General features: G+C 34.5%; 2 protein-coding genes across 2 annotated transcripts; one reads left to right on the plus strand and one right to left on the minus strand.

Moving 5' to 3' along the window:
* Positions 1-7,532: 7,532 nt before the first annotated feature.
* LOC130824019 (protein NDL1-like) lies at positions 7,533-12,859 on the plus strand. Its single transcript, XM_057688882.1, has 11 exons — positions 7,533-7,839; positions 9,498-9,597; positions 10,133-10,230; positions 10,367-10,455; positions 10,734-10,794; positions 10,877-10,963; positions 11,056-11,133; positions 11,360-11,416; positions 11,497-11,552; positions 11,657-11,792; positions 12,384-12,859. Exons 1-11 carry the CDS (start codon positions 7,774-7,776, stop codon positions 12,603-12,605), a joined length of 1,050 nt encoding a protein of 349 aa, XP_057544865.1. The 5' UTR covers positions 7,533-7,773; the 3' UTR covers positions 12,606-12,859.
* A 2,797-nt stretch (positions 12,860-15,656) lies between these two features.
* LOC130824229 (uncharacterized) lies at positions 15,657-19,988 on the minus strand. Its single transcript, XM_057689147.1, has 4 exons — positions 19,748-19,988; positions 17,187-17,532; positions 16,169-17,089; positions 15,657-15,927 (listed from the first exon to the last, which is right to left on the minus strand). Exons 2-4 carry the CDS (start codon positions 17,333-17,335, stop codon positions 15,825-15,827), a joined length of 1,173 nt encoding a protein of 390 aa, XP_057545130.1. The 5' UTR covers positions 17,336-17,532; positions 19,748-19,988; the 3' UTR covers positions 15,657-15,824.
* Between the last annotated feature and the right edge of the window lie 1,146 nt (positions 19,989-21,134).

Genomic DNA, 21,134 nt, shown 5'->3' on the forward strand with positions numbered 1-21,134 from the left:
CATCTCAGTTGGTTTATGTTTTACACATTCTATCATCATATCTCAATTTGTACCAATTTTTGTTAGTTTTCTTATAATTAAAACGAAATTTATTGATTCATGGATTCACATTTTAGATTTGTGTTTATGTTTCGTTTATGTTAATCAAATTAATCAAACTGAAATTTATGTGTTGTGTTTACGTCAAACAAGTGTTAAGTATATGTGTTAGAGAGATATAAACGAGTTGTGAGAATTTTTGAAGAGGGAGGAGCAAAATTGGAAATATTTTTTTAAAAAAAGTGGTGATAAATAAAAATTGCAAAGAAAGTCGTAAAAAATTTGAAATATTAAAATAAAAAATATCTCATTCTGTCAAATTTTTATTTTTTTCTAATGATCATCGTCACTTTCGATAACTCTTCTATATAGACTTTCGATAATAATGCATATTTGTACATACTGCATGGAGAATGAGAATTTATGAGATCAACTATTTAGACATAATTACTTTAAGTGGCCGATGTTTTTTAAGATTAAGCCTTTGATGTTATTATTATTATTATTATTATTATTATTATTATTATTGGAATTGAGTAGGATCACAAATCATGATTGCTAACACCACACCAACTAAATTGTCTTTAAGCCAAGTGACATTTTATGTAAATGGATTCTCCAAAACGTAAGCTAATACCAAAACGTAAATGGATTCGAGCCACGTTTTAGTTATGCCCCATGTACTTTCTTCTATTATTAAAGAATAAAGAAAAAATATAAACATAAAATCGATTTTGTTTCGGTTGGAACATCTGAAAGAATTTAAGTTTGATTTTCATTAATTAGTTCCTTTTTTTCGATCTACTTATAAAGAAAAAGTTAGCAAGACTTTTACTTTGATGTTTTTTAAGATGCTTGCAAATGTAAAAACAAAGATGTTTTTCAATTTTTCAAAACATAAAGCCTCGTCGAGTATAATTATCAAAAAAAGTTATTAATAGACTTTTGTTAGATTTTTTTAAATTTGGTTTTATCGAGCTATTAGGTTTTTTAATTTGAATTTAATATATTATTCTACATTGTAAAATTTTATTTTAAAAATGACATTAACTCTAATTTTAACTTTTTAAATAAATTTTACTATAAAATTTAGATTTACCCTTGGCTCTTGACTCTTATCCTGCAAATTAACAACTTTTAACCCATCTTTTATAGCAAAGGGAACTTTGAATAATACATTTTTATTTTTATTTTTTTCTCAATTCAAAGGTCTAAAGGCCTTAGGGCCCACAACCTTCTTATTTCCTCTATAAGGATATCATATATTGTCATTCCACACTCTAAATGCCTTGTTCGTAATTTTATAAGGATTATGCAAAACCCTTGAACAAATTCAAATGCAATTTAGGTCTATTTATGTTAGAATATTGAGATTATCAGAATATTCAAATATTGGCAACCTATTATTCTCCATATATCTTTTGATATATTTCTGATGTATATTTAGGAATTAGAATATTCTGTATATGCTAATCTAGGAAACAATTCTTGTATAATAAGATAGCTATGAATGAATGGAAGTGGTGAATTGAGAACACAGAAAACTCAATCATTCCTGAATTCATGGTATCAGAGCCAAGACGTTTCTGAGGAGAAATCGTCTAAGCGGCTTCATCATCTACCGAAAAAAAATTAAACCTTACCTTAACAGAAAAAAATGGAGTCAAACAACACCATTATCATGCCAGACCAACCCGTCACAATGGGGCAGCTTTTGCAACTATTTTCACAGTTAAACACCAACAAGCCACCTCCACCACCACCCGAAACAACCACAAACACCACCACAATTTCGATTCCCACATTCTCAATATCAGAAAAATTAACCCACCAAAACTACACCATGTGGTCCAGGTTGATGCAATTAGCCCTAAGTGGTCGTGATCGGCTCAACCATATCATCGCCGATCCACCACCACAAACGGACCAAGAGTACAGCCAATGGACCAGGCGAGATTCAATGGTTATCTCATGGTAATCGAAAGCATTCATCCGGATCTAGTCAACCAGTTCATCGATTTTCCAACCGCAAAGACACTTTGGAAGGGGATTGAAACGGTATATAGCAGTGGCAGTGATGGTCTCCAAATTTTCGACCTCACTGTCAAGGCTAACAAAATCGAGCAAAGGACCGACACTTTGGAAAAATACTACAGCAATTTAATAACCTTGTGGAAGGAAATCGATAGAAGGCAACCAAATCCGATGAAAGACCCAGAAGACAAAATAATTTACAATCAATTAATCCAGAAGAACAGATTATATCAATTCCTTGCAGGAGTAAATGAAACGTTTGACAAAGAAAGGAGAGACCTTCTTCTTCAAGATCCATTACCCACTGCAGAGGAAGCATATGCATGTATAAGGAGGGAGATAATGAGAAGGGGAATCATGAAAAGGGAGCCCTCATCGGAGTTAGAATCATCGGGCTCAGGGGGTGTGTTTGCTGTCAAAGGGAGATCGGAGAGATCTTACCGGAAAAATGACGAAAGGAGCCATCTTCAATGTACCCACTGTGGTGGGATGAGGCACACGAAAAGTGAGTGCTTCAAAATTGTGGGATACCCGGATTGGTGGCCAGACACGAGGAAGAAAGGGGCAAAAATGGCCGGCCAACTTTCCGATCAGCCAAGATCTGGAAGAGCTGCGATTGTTTCAAGCACCGGTACAAAACCAGATGAAAGCATGGCAGCCATGGTTCAAAACTCAGAGGAACATGAAGGTAACAGAGAAAATCAAAAGCTGAGAAGGAGTAAAGAAGGAAGTGACCCTTCAAATGAAGGGCACCCAGCATTTAAAAAGAATTGGAGGGGCGACGTGGCCTCCTCTTGTCCACCCATTTTTTCTTTTGTTTGTAAAAATAAAAATAGTTTGTTCAATTATACTAACGGGTGGATCCTTGATTGTGGAGCTACGGACACGATGTCTTGTGATCAAAATGATTTTTTGAATCATGTCCGACCGAAAAAAAATCTCATTAAAACTGCTAATGGGGAAGAAATTAAAGTCATGGGTGCTGGAACTATTAATATTTCAAAAAAATTAACCTTGAATAATTGTCTCTTTGTTCCTAACCTCTCACATAAATTACTGTCCGTTAGTCACCTTACAAAGGAACTCAATTGCACTGTGCTCATAAAATCTGATTGTTGTGTTGTGCAGGATGTTCAGACGGGCAAAATTATTGGGCGTGGTATTGAAAAAGGTGGTCTGTACTACTTGGAAGAGACGGTTCAACAAGGCAATGCAGTTCTTGCTCACGGGTCACGGGAAAAACAACTGTGGACTTGGCATCGTAGACTTGGACATCCATCTTTAGGGTATCTCGAGAAACTTTTTCCCACTTTAGCTAGATTAAATTTGGATTTCAAATGTGAGACATGTATTCTAGCAAAAAGCCATAAACATTCGTATCCTAGTAGTTTGAATAAATCCAGTTTACCGTTTATGATTGTTCATTCAAACGTTTGGGGACCCGCACCTGTTTGTGGAATGCATGGTTTTCTTTATTATATTGTGTTTATTGATGATTGTACTCGAATGAGCTGGATTTATTTTCTTAAACACAAATCTGAGGTGTTTGGAGTATTTGTTAATTTTTATCACATGATATGCACCCAATTCCAAACCCAACTCCGTATCTTGAGAACTGATAATGGTCGTGAATATGTTAACACTGAGATGCACAGATTCTTTGCTAGTAAAGGCATTATTCACCAAACTTCGTGTCCGGATACACCTCAACAAAATGGTGTAGCTGAACGGAAAAACAGAACCTTATTAGAAATAACCCGTGCCATAATGCTTGAATCCCATATTCTTGCCACCCACTGGCCTGATGCTATTTCCACCGCTACCTACCTCACTAACCGTCTTCCCACAAAAGCCCTAAATTATAAAACACCTTTAGAAACCCTTCAAAAATACCTACCCATACCTTCCTCACATTCCTTACCCCCCCGAATATTTGGGTGCACTGTCTATGTTCACTGTCCGAAACGAATACGAAGTAAACTAGAACCAAGGGCAATTAAATGTGTTTTTTTGGGCTATGGAAGAAACCAGAAGGGGTATAGGTGTTATGATCCAAAAAATCAACGCATGTACACTACGATGGATTGTGATTTCTCTGAATCCGAATACTACTACACCCATCCTCGATGTCAGGGGGAGATGCAAAGTGACGATCTCAGATGGTTAACCGGTCCATGGATGCTAAACCCAGACCCACAAGAGCAATTAGGCAACGCTACCGAACTGTCTCCCCAAGTTGTGCACCCCATACCAAATCCAGTTATGTCTGAACATCAGGTTAGTTCTTCGCTTGAGCAAGATAAGATATGTGATGCTGATATTGTTGATATTACTAGTGAAACTGTGGAAACAGGGCAAGAGCAGACAGGTGAACCTCAGGGGTACATGCTTCCACCTCGCTCCACTCGAGGAATACCTCCAAAAAGGTATGATCCAGATTATGAGGCCAAAAGATCGAGATATCCGATTGAGCCGACCACGGAGGGAAACATGTCACAGAGTGCTTTAGCATTCAATGTTGCTCTCTATGCTACCAAACTCCCACAGAATGTTGATACAGCTATGAGAGATGATAAATGGAGAAAGGCTATGGAAGAAGAGATTGATGCTCTACGGAAGAATGAAACGTGGGAGAAATGCATCTTACCAAAGGAGAAAAAAATAGTGGGATGTAAATGGGTGTACACAGTGAAGCATAAAGCAGATGGATCCATTGAACGGTACAAAGCTAGACTTGTGGCAAAAGGGTATACACAGACCTATGGAGTCGATTATTCAGAAACATTCTCTCCAGTTGCTAAGTTGGATACTATAAGGGTTCTATTCTCCATAGCAGCAAATCTTGATTGGCCTCTCCATCAATTCGATGTCAAAAATGCCTTCCTTCATGGAGAACTAAAGGAAGAAGTTTATATGCATGCTCCTCCAGGTTTCTCAGGAGATTTTGGGAGAAATGAAGGGTGCAGATTACGGAAAGCTTTATATGGGTTAAAACAATCGCCCCGAGCTTGGTTTGGCAAATTCACTTCAGCAATGAAGAAGTTTGGGTATAAACAGAGTAATGTCGATCATACACTCTTTCTGAAGAAGAACGGAAGCAAGATAACTTGCCTTATCATCTATGTAGATGACATGATCATTACAGGGGACGACAGAGACGAAATCAAAGTCCTAAAAGACAAGTTGTTCCAGGAATTCGAAATGAAAGATCTAGGAAGGCTCAAGTATTTTTTGGGAATTGAAGTCCTAAGGTCTAACAGGGGCATCTTTATATCTCAAAGGAAGTATGTGCTGGATCTACTAGCTGAAGCCGGTATGTTAGATTGTAAGCCCATTGAGACACCAATAATGATCAATCATGGGTTACAAATTCTTGAAGATGGGGAACCAACAAACTGTGCGCAGTACCAAAAACTGGTGGGGAAGTTGATATACCTAGCTCATACAAGGCCTGACATTGCTTACGCAGTTGGAGTTGTAAGTCGATTCATGCATCGACCTCAGATACAGCATATGGAGGCAGTGATAAGAATCTTGAGATATTTGAAAGGCACTCCAGGACGAGGGGTTCTATATCAGAAGAATGGTCACCTTGATCTAGTTGCCTATACCGATGCAGATTGGGCAGGTGATAGAGATGATAGGAAATCGACATCAGGATATTTCACTTTAGTAGGAGGAAATCTTGTGACATGGAGGAGTAAGAAACAAAAGGTCGTTGCCCTATCGAGTGCTGAGGCTGAATTTCGGGGAGTTGCCAAAGGAATTACTGAAGTCTTATGGCTGAGGAAACTCCTTACTGAGCTTGATTTTATGCCAATGAAGAGCTGTGTGTTATATTGTGATAATCATGCAGCCATTAATATCTCAGAGAATCCGGTACAACATGATCGCACGAAGCATGTCGAGGTTGACAGACATTTCATAAAAGAAAAGTTGGAAGATGAGATTATCAGATTGCCCTATGTTCGCTCAGAAGATCAGTTAGCAGATATCCTCACGAAAGCAGTAGCAGCCCAGTTCTTTGAAAATGTTCTACGCAAGTTGGGTGTTGGTGACCCTACGACCCAACTTGAGGGGGAGTGTTAGAATATTGAGATTATCAGAATATTCAAATATTGGCAACCTATTATTCTCCATATATCTTTTGATATATTTCTGATGTATATTTAGGAATTAGAATATTCTGTATATTCTAATCTAGGAAACAATTCTTGTATAATAAGATAGCTATGAATGAATGGAAGTGGTGAATTGAGAACACAGAAAACTCAATCATTCCTGAATTCAATTTACACATTTAATACTTTCGCTAATTCTCTGTTGAGGTCATCTCACCACAAAACGGCTTTAATTGTGTCATTTTAAACTATTAAAAAAAAGACCGCTCCCTTTACAAGTGAGAATTTAGTTTTCATTGTTTTTTCTTTTCTATGTTTTTACTAATGAGCCTTTTATAAGGACTCATCTCACAATGAGATGGTTTCACGGGTTGAAATACTTTATGTCTCTTTTATATACACCGTTTCCAACAACTAATAAATTATATAAATGAAATTAAAATAAAGTATTGAATATAAATGTATATATGAGATTTAAAACAACAATAAGTCAATTCCAAATAAAAAATTAATACAAATAAATTTAACAATCCAAAATAAAAAATAATACAAACCGTGACGAGTATAATCCATCCAAAAGTGTTGACAAAACATACAAATAATCCTCTGTCAACAGTTCATATACAGTTTGCTACAAATTTAGATGTACTAGTCATGGCCCATAACTTGGTTGTCCTTTTCTTTTTTCAAACACAAACTTGGTCACTTTGATGCTTCCAGCTCAACGGTCAACTATTTTTAGCCGACACAAACGACGTCGTTTTAGTATTTTTATAAATTTCAAATATCAACCCATAAATTTTAACTAAACACAAATATTTGATAATAAATAAAAGGAGTAAATTATATGGATGCAATTAAAAAAAATTAAAATGTGTAGATAAAATTAAATAAAAAGCTGGATCATTGTCTAAAAATAAAATAATACAACAAAATGAATACATCAAATTAAAATAGCAAATGATGCTTATTGATTCAGATGTGTACTTATATTGCAACTTTGGTAAAAGACCGTTTTTAGTGAGACTATATTAAAACGTAGAGTCATATGTTTCTGCTAATAATTTATATTAAATAGGTCAGTAATACGTGTATGGGACAAGTTAAACAGTGATACAACCTCATACAATGATTTGTGATATTATCGTTATAAGACGAGTTATAAACTTATAATTAGGCTACATCGTCTAATTAACGTAACTAAAACATATACTTTATCAACAAAATACTTAGTTTTGGTATTCTTATGTTTCTTTAAATTTGTACCGTAATATTTAAATATGTGAGAGCTTTTTGTACATATAATAATGGAAATACTGAGACATGGGGATATTAATTAAATTGCATTATAATGAAGGGAAATTAGAAAAAGCGTCGGTGGGAAGGTTAAAATGTCGGAGTTGTAGAGAGAGAAAGAGTGTTTTAGAGAGAGATAGCTTTGTATATTAGCAACCCCATCAAATTGAGGTCTCAATTTTTCAAGGTCAAGAAAACAGGAATAAATTTGGGGGGAGGAAAAAAATTGGATCGAATTTCAGAGCCCCTTGAAATTCAAAAAACCTAAAAAAAGAACAAAAAAATGGCAGATTTTTCAAGCAATGAGTCAGTTTCTGTTGATATGGAAACTATTTATCTTGGTGGAAAGGTTTGAATTTCGTTTTCTTTTTGTTTAATTTTATTGGGTGTTTGAGGAATTTTTTTTTTCTTTTTTTTGAATTCTTGACTTGTTTGGGAGGGGGGAGTTGAATTAATTTAGAAATTGGGTATTATAGATCTTGCAGAAATTCATCTGGGTTTTGTTAATTTTAGCTGTTTATGTTTAATTGATTATCTTTTTTGTTTTCCTAATTTCCCCATTTTAATTTTTTTTTGTTTTTTCCTTTAATTGCATAGATTTGTTTGTTAAAGAAACCCTAAGTATAGAAATTTATGGACAATACTCAAAATGCTTTTCAAGAAGTTGCATTTTTTTTGCTTTTTTGTATGCCATTTTGGGAATATGTAATGCAAGTATTAAAAAAAGTTTGTTCTTTGATATCCATGTTGTTGCTGAAGTCATTCAATTCAAAATTTGTGGTTTAATTAGTATTTCACTTGAATTTTAAGTCTAAATTTGTTTATAGAAATATATTTTTGACTGTTCAAATATTTGGGGTAGATTTCTATACCACCTTTGTTGTATTCCTGCTCTTTACAGGTTTTCAAAACGCCGATAACCCGATAAACCGAATCCGACTTCAAAATGAATTTAAAATTATGTAAAAATCAATATAAAAACAACACCCGATTTTGAACCAACCCGAAACACATGACCCGAAATCAACATGAACCAAATGAACACCCCTACGCCTCTCCCTTTGCTGACCATTCTTATCTTGTGTGTTCTGTTGACAGTTGTAGCTAGTTTAAAGTCTTCATAATTCTCAAAGTTAATACTATATGGGGAAGTGTAAAATTTTCCCATCCATGTCAATTTATCAATTGTAAACAGCCAATTCCCTGCAAATATTGTTGATTCTTTGTTTCTGACCTTTGTGCTTTTCATCATAATTACCATCATTGTACTCGGTATATCCCGCTCATAGACGCTATAATTAGAGTTTGGGGAGAGTTGGATGATTGCCAACCATACCGTATCAAAGGAGATTGGAGAGAGTTGGATGATTGCCAACCATACCGTATCAAAGGAGATGAGGTTGCGGCCAGTGAGACCTTCACATGTGCTTTTGACTTCCAAAATAATTGTTCTTTTTCATTTATGTTTAAAATCTTTTCAGCTTTTGAAGAACCTGTCATCATCACTTTCTTGCTCATCTCTTACTTTTTGCAAAGTAGTGAACTTTTTCAAGAAATGTTTATATTCTTACATCATACAAATAGGTTAAGACTTGAAGTTAAGCATCTTATTTTGAGTTAGATTCTTAGCCTCTTATGGAAGTGGTTGAAGCTTAAAAGTGTAGGGTGGCATTATTCTTAGCCTCTTATGTTTGAGCTGACTCGAGTGTCCTAAGTTGTTTTAGATCTAATTTTGTTGCTGGAAAGAAGTCAGATAATTATTTGCACATGGCAAGTTACTTTTGGTTGAAATCTTATCTGGATACCTCCTTTTGTTTTTTATCTCATAAGAAGTTATGGATATTGCTTTAAATTATTCCTAAAGCAAGTAATAACATGACAAATTATCTCTTGACTTTATCTTAGTGTCTATTTTTATGATTATAGCTCAATAAATTATCTCTTAGTTCATTATATTATGAGTTACTTGCTGCCGTCATCAATGCATTCTGTAAATTTTGGTTGCAGGAATACCATGTACGAACTGGGCACGGCCCTGTGTCTGTCATCGTTTATGGAGACAAAGACAAACCAGCATTGGTCACCTATCCTGATTTGGCTCTAAATCGTAAGTGGCATTTTGAGTTTTAATCGCAAGTGATGTAATTGTAATGGCATGATTTGCTAAGAGTCCGTGGCTGTGTATTGGGACAAACCAGCTTGAATGATATAATCGTAAGACAAACCATCATTTGTCACCTTTCCCGAGTTCTGGACTCTTAGATATATCTACAAAAGGCGGTGTATCGGGAAGAAGGAGCCCGCTAAGAGCCTTTGGCTCTCATAGTTATCATGAATGATTTGTTTCCTTTCCAACTCTAGTTGGGACCTATGTTACTTGGACTTGGGTACTGATGTTGGATACTGGTACGTGTCCAATTGTCGGATACTTCTAAATATTCAATTCTATGCCTAAAATTAAGTGTCTAAGTGTCATACCAATGTCCGAAGATCAAGGATCGGACACGGGTACGTGAAGCAAAAAATGAAGAGTCCGAGTAACATAAGTTGGGAAAAAGGCTTTGGTGTTGTTGTACTTGTTTTGTTTTCTGAGTATTTTGTGTTTTCCTTGTGTTTTTTCTAAGGTGTTTTACTTTGAACAGATATGTCTTGCTTCCAAGGATTATTCTTTTTTCCCGAGGCCGCTTCTTTGTTGCTCCACAACTTTTGCATTTACCACATCAGCCCTCCTGGACATGAGGTCTGTAAATCTTCGTGTTTGTTTTCCTTTTGCTGGGATTTATTTATTTTCACTGTTCATTTTTGTTGTGCAATTTATTTCTTCTACTTCTTACTCACGTAATGCTTCCTGGAACTGTTGTCAAGAGTACTTGCAGTTGGGAGCTGCTGCGTTATGTCCAGATGATCCCGTCCCATCAGCCGAAGATTTAGCTGATCAGATTCTTGAGGTTCTCAACTTTTTTGGGTAAGCAAGCATTCTGTATAGTGTGCGTGCGCACGCGCGTTGTACACCCAATTTTGTTTTTAAGGATGTTGTTTTTGAATTTTCACCTTGTTTTCTTAGCAAATTGCAGTGTCACATAATTTGTTGTCTATTTTGTTTTTCAAATTCGCGATTCGCTTAAAATGACCAAAAATAGCCTAAAACCAAACACATAATTTGCTTTTTTCTATTCGTGATTTGCTAGGATCTTTGCGAATCATGTGAAACTAGCTTATTCTAACAGCCGCTATTCTTGCTAGGCTCGGTGCAGTGATGTGTATGGGCGTAACAGCCGGAGCTTACATACTTACCTTATTCGCTGTATGTGCTTGCATATTCCTTAACCCGCTTGATTATTATATTTAACTATTTTGGCATTTGACAAAGCTTACTGATCTTACAGTTGAAATACAAAGAACGGGTTCTTGGTTTGATCCTTGTTTCTCCCCTGTGCAAAGGACCTTCATGGACTGAATGGCTTTACAATAAGGTCAATTTCTTTTGTCTTTCATATATAAACTCGTCTTCAAATCCGACTTACCATATGATAGTTTCCTAAGGTAGTATTTTTATCAACTACAGGTTCTGTCAAATTTGCTTTATTTTTACGGGATTTGTGGCTTGGTGAAGGAGTGCTTGCTGAAACGATTTTTTAGTAAGGTAGTGCTTAGTTATAAGTTTCTAATTCTTAAGTTGTTTTCTTTGCTTTAGTTTGTTTCAGGGTAACATGATTCGCCAGTTAATTCGCTTTTTGAATTCGCGATTCACTTAAAATGACTTTAAATAGCCTAAAACCGACCATAATTCGCTTGTTTTGATTCGAGATTCGTAAGGAGATTAGTGAATCATGTGCCAGTGGTTTGTTTAATGCTATTGCCATATGCAGGAAGTCCGTGGTAGTTCGGAAGTACCGGAATCCGACATAGTTCAAGCGTGCAGAAGAGTTAGTTTTCATTATTTATGCTTTCGTATTTTTCCTATGATTTGGCATCAACATGTTAACTGACTACTTCTCATCTTCAGCTGCTAGATGAGAGGCAAAGCATCAACATTTTGCGGTTTCTGGAAACAATGAATGGGTAAGTTCTAGTCGAAGTTTATTTATCAAGTTTTCATCTCTCGACGAATTACGTTTTGATTTGTATATTCTTAATTTTTTACTGTGTTATGTTCATACAAGCAGAAGACCCGACATTAGTGAAGGATTGAAAAGATTAAGATGTCGGACGCTGATATTTGTTGGAGATGAGTCTCCTTTTCATGCTGAGGCGCTTCACATGATTTCAAATCTAGACAAAAGATGCAGTGCGTTGGTTGAGGTATGTGCATGGAAGTAACGGACGTAAAGCTTGCTTTCTTTATGACTATCTAGATGGAATTATTATTTGCAACTTTTGCAGAAACGCCACTTTAGACAAATTCAATTCGGGATTGTTGATTTTAATCCGTTTAATTTTCTTTCGTTTTGAGTCTCTGAAGTCCGTACTTTTGCAATGGACTTCTGAAAAAAATTGTTTCGGGTGGAGGGCATGGGCGGATCTAGTGTGTAGTCATTGAGGTCAATTGACATCAGTTAAATCCAAAATGAAATCAAATAGTATATGTAAATATACCCTAGATGAGTTGGTTAGTGTATTATCTACTGCATGAATGACCAGAGTTCAAAACCCATGAAGTGTGTTTTACATAAAAAAAAAAAATCGATATCACTTTTTTTTTTCCTGGATTCGTCACCCGGGGGGGGGGGGGGGGGGGGGGGGTTGACTGTACTTGGTAAGATGTCGTTGTGGGATGTGAGATGAATCTTATTCAGGAATTTGGTAGCTTTGGTCGTTTTATAATGTTAACCAATCATACACCCGAATGTACGTTTATCTATTTCATCAAATGAAATAGTCGGTATTTTGCAGGTGCAAGCTTGTGGATCAATGGTAACAGAGGAACAGCCGCATGCAATGCTAATTCCATTGGAATACTTCCTCATGGGATACGGATTTTTCCGACCGTCTCAGTTCAACGGAAGCCCGAGAAGTCCTCTCAGTCCATCTTGCATTTCGCCAGAGCTGCTTTCGCCTGAAAGTATGGGCTTAAAGCTGAAACCAATAAAGACCCGCATTTCTTTGCATTCATAGCGCTGACAAGTGATGTTCGCTAGGTGTACTTTTCCCGGTATTTTCCACTTTATTGTTAGTTGAAGGAATGTAGATACACGAACGTAGGATGTTTTGATAGATAACGAGACATTTTATATAGGGTGGGGATCATTCATTCATTTGTAGTCATTCATAAACGAACTAGCATTCGTTATTTGCTTGTAAATTCTTGGAACGCCATTTATGATGACGAGAAATTAATAATGAAAAACTTATTCTTATGTTTTTTACTACCTCTTTTCTCTTGTATTCTTCGCTCAAGTTCGGATAGACTCCTTTTCGACTGTTATTCGTGTTGAACTTGAGATGTGTTGCGGTATTTTACTTGCTTATTCGATGCCATTGTCATAGTCTTAGAGAACAAGCTCACATATGGCTCAAAACTAAGTTACTCGAATTTAGTTCAACACGAAATTTCTACCTACCTTGCACGATTTATTCAATTGCATTTAGTCGCAATTGCAACAATGAGGTAATAGTCATAGTTTCACTATCGACACGGCCGATTATTGTAAAGCTAAAATGTTGGCCGAAAATACAGGATATTTCTTGAAATGGTTGAAAATGCGATTTTTTACACCTTAAACACGGGAAATATTGGGTTCATTTTTCGCACTACGGACTATGGTCAGTGTCGAAGATTTAACACGATTACAATGAAAAACACTTCCCAACTTCCAAATTTTACCCAAAAGACCTGAATTTAGGGTTGTGTCAAATTCTAAACCACTACCGAACATGGCATATTAAGCTGAATGTGAATGTAAATGTGAAGTCATGAAAACTGAAAATTGCCAAATCAGAAGACACAGTTCCACCAATATAGCTAAGCACCCATGTGTATCTTCTTTTAAAGTATTGATTTGGGTATCATATCCAAGAAAATAAACACCCCAAAAGAGAAAAAACAATCATGTTGTCTTCTTTGAAAATTGAAACAAAATTCCAAATTTTAGGGTTCACAGAAATTTGGATGAGAAGGTCTCATTATGAGATTGTCAATTTTAGCCGACTCAATTTGCGCATATAACAACATTTTAATTTTCTGGGCATTTATCAATTTTGACCTTAAAGGTATCAATTTTGAAAATTAATACCTTTAAGGTCAAAATTGATACCTTTCAGATCAAAATTGAAAAATGCCCAGAAAATGAAAAAAAATGCCCAAGTTATTACACACGCGAATTGCTCCAGTCCAAACTGAGGGTCTCATTATGAGGTTGTCTAGTCCAACACCAGTTGGTTTAGGATTTGCTTCATTGAAACACAATTTGCTAGTTAGTTCCTCTTTGAGTTCGTGATTCGTTTAAAATGATTTAAAAATATCTTAAAACTTATCATAGTTCGCTTTTTTCGATTAGCGATTCGCGAGGCTGCGAATTACGTGACACTGGTTTGCATTACATATAAGTATTCAGAAGGGTTTCATGTATGATGTCTCAATTCATGTTACTTTCAATTCTGATAGATGAATATAGATATTTTTACTATCTGATTTGATTTTTATATACTGATTATTTCATGCCGAGTCGAATTATACTCAACTTCAATTAATCAGATCAATTTGAAACGACTTATTTGCATCAAATTAATTGAACCAAAATCAAAGTTTCACATGGAAGGCAGAATAAGAGTATTGTCTTTAATGGCAAAAGCGTGATTGATGCTCAAATTACACTTTTGTGTGTGGGCAGTGAGCACCAATTATTGCCTGTCTATTTCTTTCTTTCTGTGGCTGAGCTGCAATCAAACGTGGATTACTTTACTTTTCCAAATATTCCCCTTTTAGGATAATTTAATCCAAATAAATATTTACTGTCAGTTTGATTATTGGTATTAAATACTAAGTATAAAGTATCTTAATGAAATATAATGTAATTAACTAGAAATCCACTTCATAAAACTACACAAATAAACATGTCAAAACGGTCAAATGGGCAAGTTTCAAGTTGGGTCATCTTCAACGGGTTAATTTCAAATCAAGTATCAGCCATCCCAACATGTCAATTATTTTAAATTTTTTCTTACTATTAATTTTTTTGAAATTAATATATAGTTTTTATAGAAATTTTTTAATATAAAAATAACTAATATACATTATATTGGTTTTAAGATTTCTTTATGAATTATGGCCCTTGAACAACTATAATCTCGTTTTTTTGGCTCATCCTAACCTGACCTTGAGTTTTGCCTTCACTACTAGATGGAATTTAACGGTAATAAAAAATTATGATTAAACATATATTTTGAAGATGAGAGTTCCACTAACATAAAAATGCGAATAAATTTGTAAAAAAACAAAAATTAAAACTCATTTCTTGTACTGCCATGTAATGATAATAAATAATAATCAATAGTTGATCTGTTAAAGTGAAAATAAATTCAACTATTAATCGTAAACAACATATATTCAACTTAAACAACATATATTAATCGTGTTAGTTTTGTTAAAGTAACTTGAATTTTGCTAAAAGCAAACTTGTTCCAAAAAAAAATTATACAACCAGGATCTTTTGGTTATCGTTTTTTATTTCTAGATTTAATTTTTTAAAACCTAAAAACCAATAAGGGGAAAATGAATGAATAAGACACACAGCAAATGAGGTAAAAAAATATAGATAAATAAAATTAAAAATAAAGTAAAGTTGTGATTGAGATTAAAAAATTACATGACCACTGCTAAATGTATAATAAGGGGAACAAACCTAAATAGAAATTATATGCAAATTAAATGGGGCAAAAAATGTATATATTTTAAAATAGTATGTTTAGACTAGAGTTTTATTAATATTAATAATTTTTTATACTTTATTACATAATATATGAAGAACTAGGTTGTATACTATAACTATTAATTGGAATTGTTCATAAAAGTTTTTCTTATGCTTATAGTGTGAATTAAAAATCTTTGGATATTAGTTATGCGTTAACGTTTTATTAATAAGCTATAATTATCCAACAAATTATTTTGTCAAATATTTTTTTTTTCTTTAAAATAAGTCAAATTTAGAGCATTTTAAGGAACAAGACTGAGTATACAATGGCTTCTTACAATTGCATATAGAATTACTCTTCTGTCCTTTTAAGATTGCTACACAATAAACTAAATCAAGAATCTGATCTGATATAATATATCTCTGAAGCAGCTAAATGATACATTATCATATAACATAATAGAATTATAGATACTACAATCAATTACCTTGCACTAAAAATGGGTTCAACATCAGGTCTTGGTTGTGATCTTCTTGTGTATTTCAGCAGTAAACACTCTGAAGAAAGTCCTGGTACTTTCAAATCCCTATAAATTTTGAGAAAAATTACCTAACACATCATTGTCGTCGTCATCATACTCGGTATATCTCGTTAATATTTCCTATGATCAGGGTATGAAGAAGGTCGAATGAAGGCAGACCATACCCTTATCAAAGAAGCTAAGGAGGTCGCGGCCGGTGAGACCCTGGACTCGAGAATGAGCTGGAAATGAAAACAAAAGATGCAGCTGAATAGCAAGATTAAATTGTGAAACACAAATTAACTACCTTATATAAGGCTCTAGATCCTTCCATTCCCATTTTGGTCGCTCTTTAAAAAGGATTGAGAAACGCTCTGCGGGAGTTGATGGCAAAGACGAAACACTGAAAGCTCGAATCCAAGTTTCCGCCCCAATCCTTTCAGTCAAAACTTCTCCTTCTAACATATCAAAGCTTGTCTGGATTCCATGTGGAATTTTACATTTCCACTCTTCTAAAAACTTCTCCATCTTTACTTTCCCTGTTCTTAAAATGACTCTTGCAAAATGAACACAAACCCGTCTTTCGTTCAATTTCCATAAGGATATACCATCCTCATTGTCGACTTTATTTCCATACACTCTCAAACAGTGGGTGGAAAGTTTGGGCGGAAAGCCATCTGAATCCATCACGCTGACTACCTCATTTTCTGGTAATGCTTCAAAAGACCAATCATTTAACACTGCGTTATGCAAAAGCATGTTCAGGACTGAATCCATGCACTTGTCGTCTATGATTCTCCAATATCCATTGATTTCGAATGCACTGAGAGCTTCCAAGCCCGATCTCAGTTCCTCGTCACTCGCTTGAATCCATGCAATGAGATCATCCCATGTATATAGAGAGTTCACTTCCTCACTTTCGGTAAAAGTATCCATTCCTGATACCTCCTCGATGCTAAAAGGTCTCTGTGACAGAAGTCGTTTTAACTTGTCCAATCTGGGAGCAACCTCAACAAGCTCCAGATTACCAGAAGCCACCTTCAACACAGAAGCCTTGGCAGGCTGATCCATATTTTGGTCATCACAATTCATTGCATTATCAGACAATGAAGGCGTGTTAGGAGGAACGAGTAAAACAGAATTGGAATTACCCACGAATTTGATCGCATAAGTCTTAGATTTTGTGCAAAACACAGCCTCTTCATCTGGCTCTCCCCTCAGAGAAACTCTACAAATAAGCAACAAAATGATCAAATGATCAAATATGAAAAATCATAGCACAAAATGATGCAATCACCGGACAGGGAGCCTGAGTTAATACTTACCTTTCACTGAGTACATCTGGAATAAGCTTTTCATCAATCTCAAGAAGGAGCAGGTCATCATGAGGACCAAAGTCTTGATGATAAGCCACAGATATTGAAGACTTGGGCTGAAGATCTAAAACTGCTTTTGCATCTCTATAACTATCCATTTGCTGTCTTCAGTTACTCTGAAGTCTCACCCCTTCTCAAATATTGAAGTCTTACAAGTTACAATGATAACGATGTTATAAGAAAGTTGATGCACCAAAATTTGGAAAACGAACAAATACTTCTCCCAGCTCAAAGAGAAACTACACGTCAGATATTGAACCAGCTATAGCCAATCAATTTGCTGTTACTGCTTGCACTGCAATCAGTGGATTCTCAGAAAAATCAGGCATCTTCACAAATCATAGAAGATAACTTCAACAAACATGATATCTTCCGCACAAAGAACAATTAACAATACAAAATAGCTTTCGAAATAGCACCAACTAACAGTAAACTACTAGTCTTTCCTTCAAAGCTCCATCATTTTTTCAACAAAATTCTGACTTTGCTTGATATGAGACAGGACATAATCAAGATATAATACTAACAAAAGTGGTTGGACATTAAACAAAGAACATTAGACATGCTTTACTATTCCTACATTTACGGACCATATAAGCAGAAGCTTGTACAAATTCACAATTTCAATGAAAATGGGCTCTGTTTTGAAGATAAATGATGCTCATCATTTAATAACATTATACACTTTGTACAGCCTAATGAAACAAGGAGATCAACAGACAATGCCAATGGCTTAATCTCAGCATATGAAGTCAGCTACATGATCACCATAATCTTAGTAGTACTCAACTAAATATAAAGGCTTTAAGAGGATATCTACAAAAGGAACACTCGATTCTTGCGATAAGGCCTCAAAAGAACTAAAACATTCAGCTCTTTGATGAGCAAAGTGCTCATTTGGTCGAACAAATCTCCCTTGTAAAATCTAAAATCTTTTCTTGTGCTTCACTCGGGAAAATTTCTTGGAAACTTCACTCAATATTGCTTCACTAGCATTTTTATCTAAAAATAAATAAATTAATACTCCCTCTGATCCTCTCAATTTGCACCTCTTTTCATTTTAGCTTGTCCCACTCATTTTGAATCTTTTCCTTTTTTGGCAATAACCCCACTTTCTTTCTTTAAATATCATCCACAAACTTATTTGTTGTCTATCTTAACCGCTCATTTCCATCATCCACTTGTTTTTTTGTCTTATTTTTCAACCCAATTTCATCTTCCACAAAATTTCACCCAAAATGATTTGAGTGCTTTCTCATAGGGCGGAGGGAGTAATAACATAGATTGAACAGACATGCAACATTTGAGAAAACTTCTCTACTATGAACTGATAAATTGGACTAAAACAGTAAAATAGAATCAAGAGAGTAAAATGACAAAAGAGAAGTTATATTATAAAATTGATGATTAAAAGAAGATTACAAAATAACGAAATATAAATCAAGCTATTTGAGATGCTTGAGATCTCCTAATGAGTATAAAACTCACCCACAGTGTTTACCAATTTTCATGATGCTAATGAGTCTCTAATTCCCCTTATTTATAAGAAAACTACCACTTAAAACTAACTTATTCCTCAAGTTACTCCTAATATGACAATTACTATTTTGCCCTTCTGTAAATCCAAATGTCGATCATAGAAACATTTGAGAAAACTAAATTAGATCATTGAAAAGGGCCCTTCAAATGTGTGTAATGCTACTTGATATTAACTAGACATTGACATTCTAATCTTTACATTTTAAACTAAACAAATTCTCTCAAAATTGGACAAATTTAAAAGGAAAACTCACTCATCTCCCATCCCTTTCGATCACCCTTACCCTTCCCTTACCTCCCCTTCCTTTCCCTTTCATTCTTTCCAAAACTATTATACAAACATAGTGTTAAAGTATGAAGAGAAACCTCTTATGGAACATAACTGAAAATAGCTCCTAAATTCATCAACCAATCAAAACACACATTTGCATCTAGGATGATCATACAAATGAGCATCAAAACAGCTAATATTGAAAACACTTTCAATAAACACAAATTAATAAATTCAACATTACTAGCTTTTTTTCCTAGTTTGCTGGAGGATATTGGTAATTTGGTATTATAATAACAATGTTAAAATCCTGCTAATTTATCAACTAACCCATCACCCCATGATAGAAATCGAAGTACAACAATTTGCACCATCTTCAAATAATAAAAATTCAGTTAAACCCGTAATAATTGTTTACCTCCCCGATAAATAAGTACTAAGAATAGCTCCCAAATTCATCAAATGCACATGAAACCCTAAAATTTTCTTCAAACAATATATGATAACTAATCATCAAAATGTGAATTAAGAGGGAAAATCAAGACATAACATTAAGAAAAAAAAAATCCACTTTAAGTAATCCTATATGCTATAGCTTGTTCAAATCAAGAATCAAATGTAAAAGAAAAATAAAACAAGGGAAGCAAACAACTGCAAAATAATGAAAGAAAACCCTAGAAAATTGAAGATTGAAATTGACCTGATGTGATAGCATCTCTAGCAAAACACCACAGCTGCGATATGAAGCCTTCAACAAAAGAAAATGGAGATTTTGCTTTCTGTAGTCCTCTACAAGTCTAGTCTTTACCGGTGATGGATTTTTAGATAGAATATCAAAAAGGCGGGGGCGGGATAGGGGAACAAACCAATGATGTTTGAAATGAGGGGTTAAGATCGGCAATTTTCTTCGCTCCACACACCCTTATTATCGTTATACTAACAGATATACACCGGATACGATAATGATAAATGTTAAATTCAGCAAAGTGCACGATAAAATATTGTACACCACTTTTCTACGGCATTTTCACTGGCGTATATTATTTACTCTTCATTCTACTAACTAAATAATCAGTAAAAATAAGTTATAATTAGTAAAAATCTGTTGGAACCAGTAAATATCAGTTTTAATCCGTAAAACTCAGTTATAATTTACAACTAAAAATCGATTACAATCAATAAGTTTTAGTTTCAATCAGTAAAAATCAGTTGCAGTCAATTATAATCGGTAAATTTCCATTTCAATAATTAAAAGTCAGTTTTAATTGGTAACACACACTTCAACTAAACTGAGCTTAACTCTCACTTCATAACTCGTTAGAGTACTCTATTTTAATGTGCACACAAAATCTATACTAGACATACTATTTCATATTATGATACTATAATCATGGTTTGTTTGATAAGGACAAAATTTGGTAGTCATTATAAAATTTTCAATTTTAATTACTTTTAAATGTCAGAGTATAATTGGCTCGATTCTAAATAAATAAATTGCACCAATGATATTAAATAAACTAGTGTTACTTTTGCAATAAGACAATATAGTTCAAGTAACAAATTTCTCTTACAATAGTTAAACTAACAGGATTCGTAATTGATATTAGCAACTCAACGATATTTTGCTTCATCACTAGTGTGAGACAAAGGTGGCTTTTCTTTTTAGATGACCATGATAATAAGTTAACACAAAGAAATATAGTAGCTGAATTGGATCGACGAGTATCAAGCTAACCACTTCAATTTGTATTGATATATGAGATAAGAGAATAAGATGAAGAAAATGCCAAATAAATGATGCATGGGACCCAACTTCCCTATGACAAACTCGGAGCAAAGTGACGCTTTATTTTCTTAATGAATGAGAAAAGGTAGTAAGAATAATATCATCCACCTAAAGAATAAAATAAGAACCTTAGCTTGTTAATAAATTAAGAGTTATCATAAATTTGTTGGGAGAAACTAATAGTGGAGATGAAAGTTGCAAACCTAGTATAGTAAAAGCGTGAGGAGTTTATTTCCAGCCATATAGAGATTTATTGAGTTTCAAAATGTAATGAGGATTAGCTGAGTTGCGGAAACACATT

This window comes from Amaranthus tricolor, chromosome 9 (genome assembly GCF_026212465.1).
Source record: "Amaranthus tricolor cultivar Red isolate AtriRed21 chromosome 9, ASM2621246v1, whole genome shotgun sequence".
Taxonomy (NCBI): domain Eukaryota; kingdom Viridiplantae; phylum Streptophyta; class Magnoliopsida; order Caryophyllales; family Amaranthaceae; genus Amaranthus; species Amaranthus tricolor.

Excerpts from the sequence above, each read along its gene's own strand:
- LOC130824019 (XM_057688882.1), top strand. The coding sequence starts at position 7,774 with ATGGCAGATTTTTCAAGCAATGAGTCAGTTTCTGTTGATATGGAAACT. Across the intron at positions 10,456-10,733 it reads GAGGTTCTCAACTTTTTTGG|GCTCGGTGCAGTGATGTGTA; the intron begins GTAAGCAAGCAT and ends TATTCTTGCTAG. Across the intron at positions 11,417-11,496 it reads TAGTTCAAGCGTGCAGAAGA|CTGCTAGATGAGAGGCAAAG; the intron begins GTTAGTTTTCAT and ends TCTCATCTTCAG.
- LOC130824229 (XM_057689147.1), bottom strand. The coding sequence starts at position 17,335 with ATGGATAGTTATAGAGATGCAAAAGCAGTTTTAGATCTTCAGCCCAAG. Across the intron at positions 17,090-17,186 it reads CCAGATGTACTCAGTGAAAG|AGTTTCTCTGAGGGGAGAGC; the intron begins GTAAGTATTAAC and ends GCTTATTTGTAG. Across the intron at positions 15,928-16,168 it reads GATCTAGAGCCTTATATAAG|GGATTTGAAAGTACCAGGAC; the intron begins GTAGTTAATTTG and ends CAAAATTTATAG.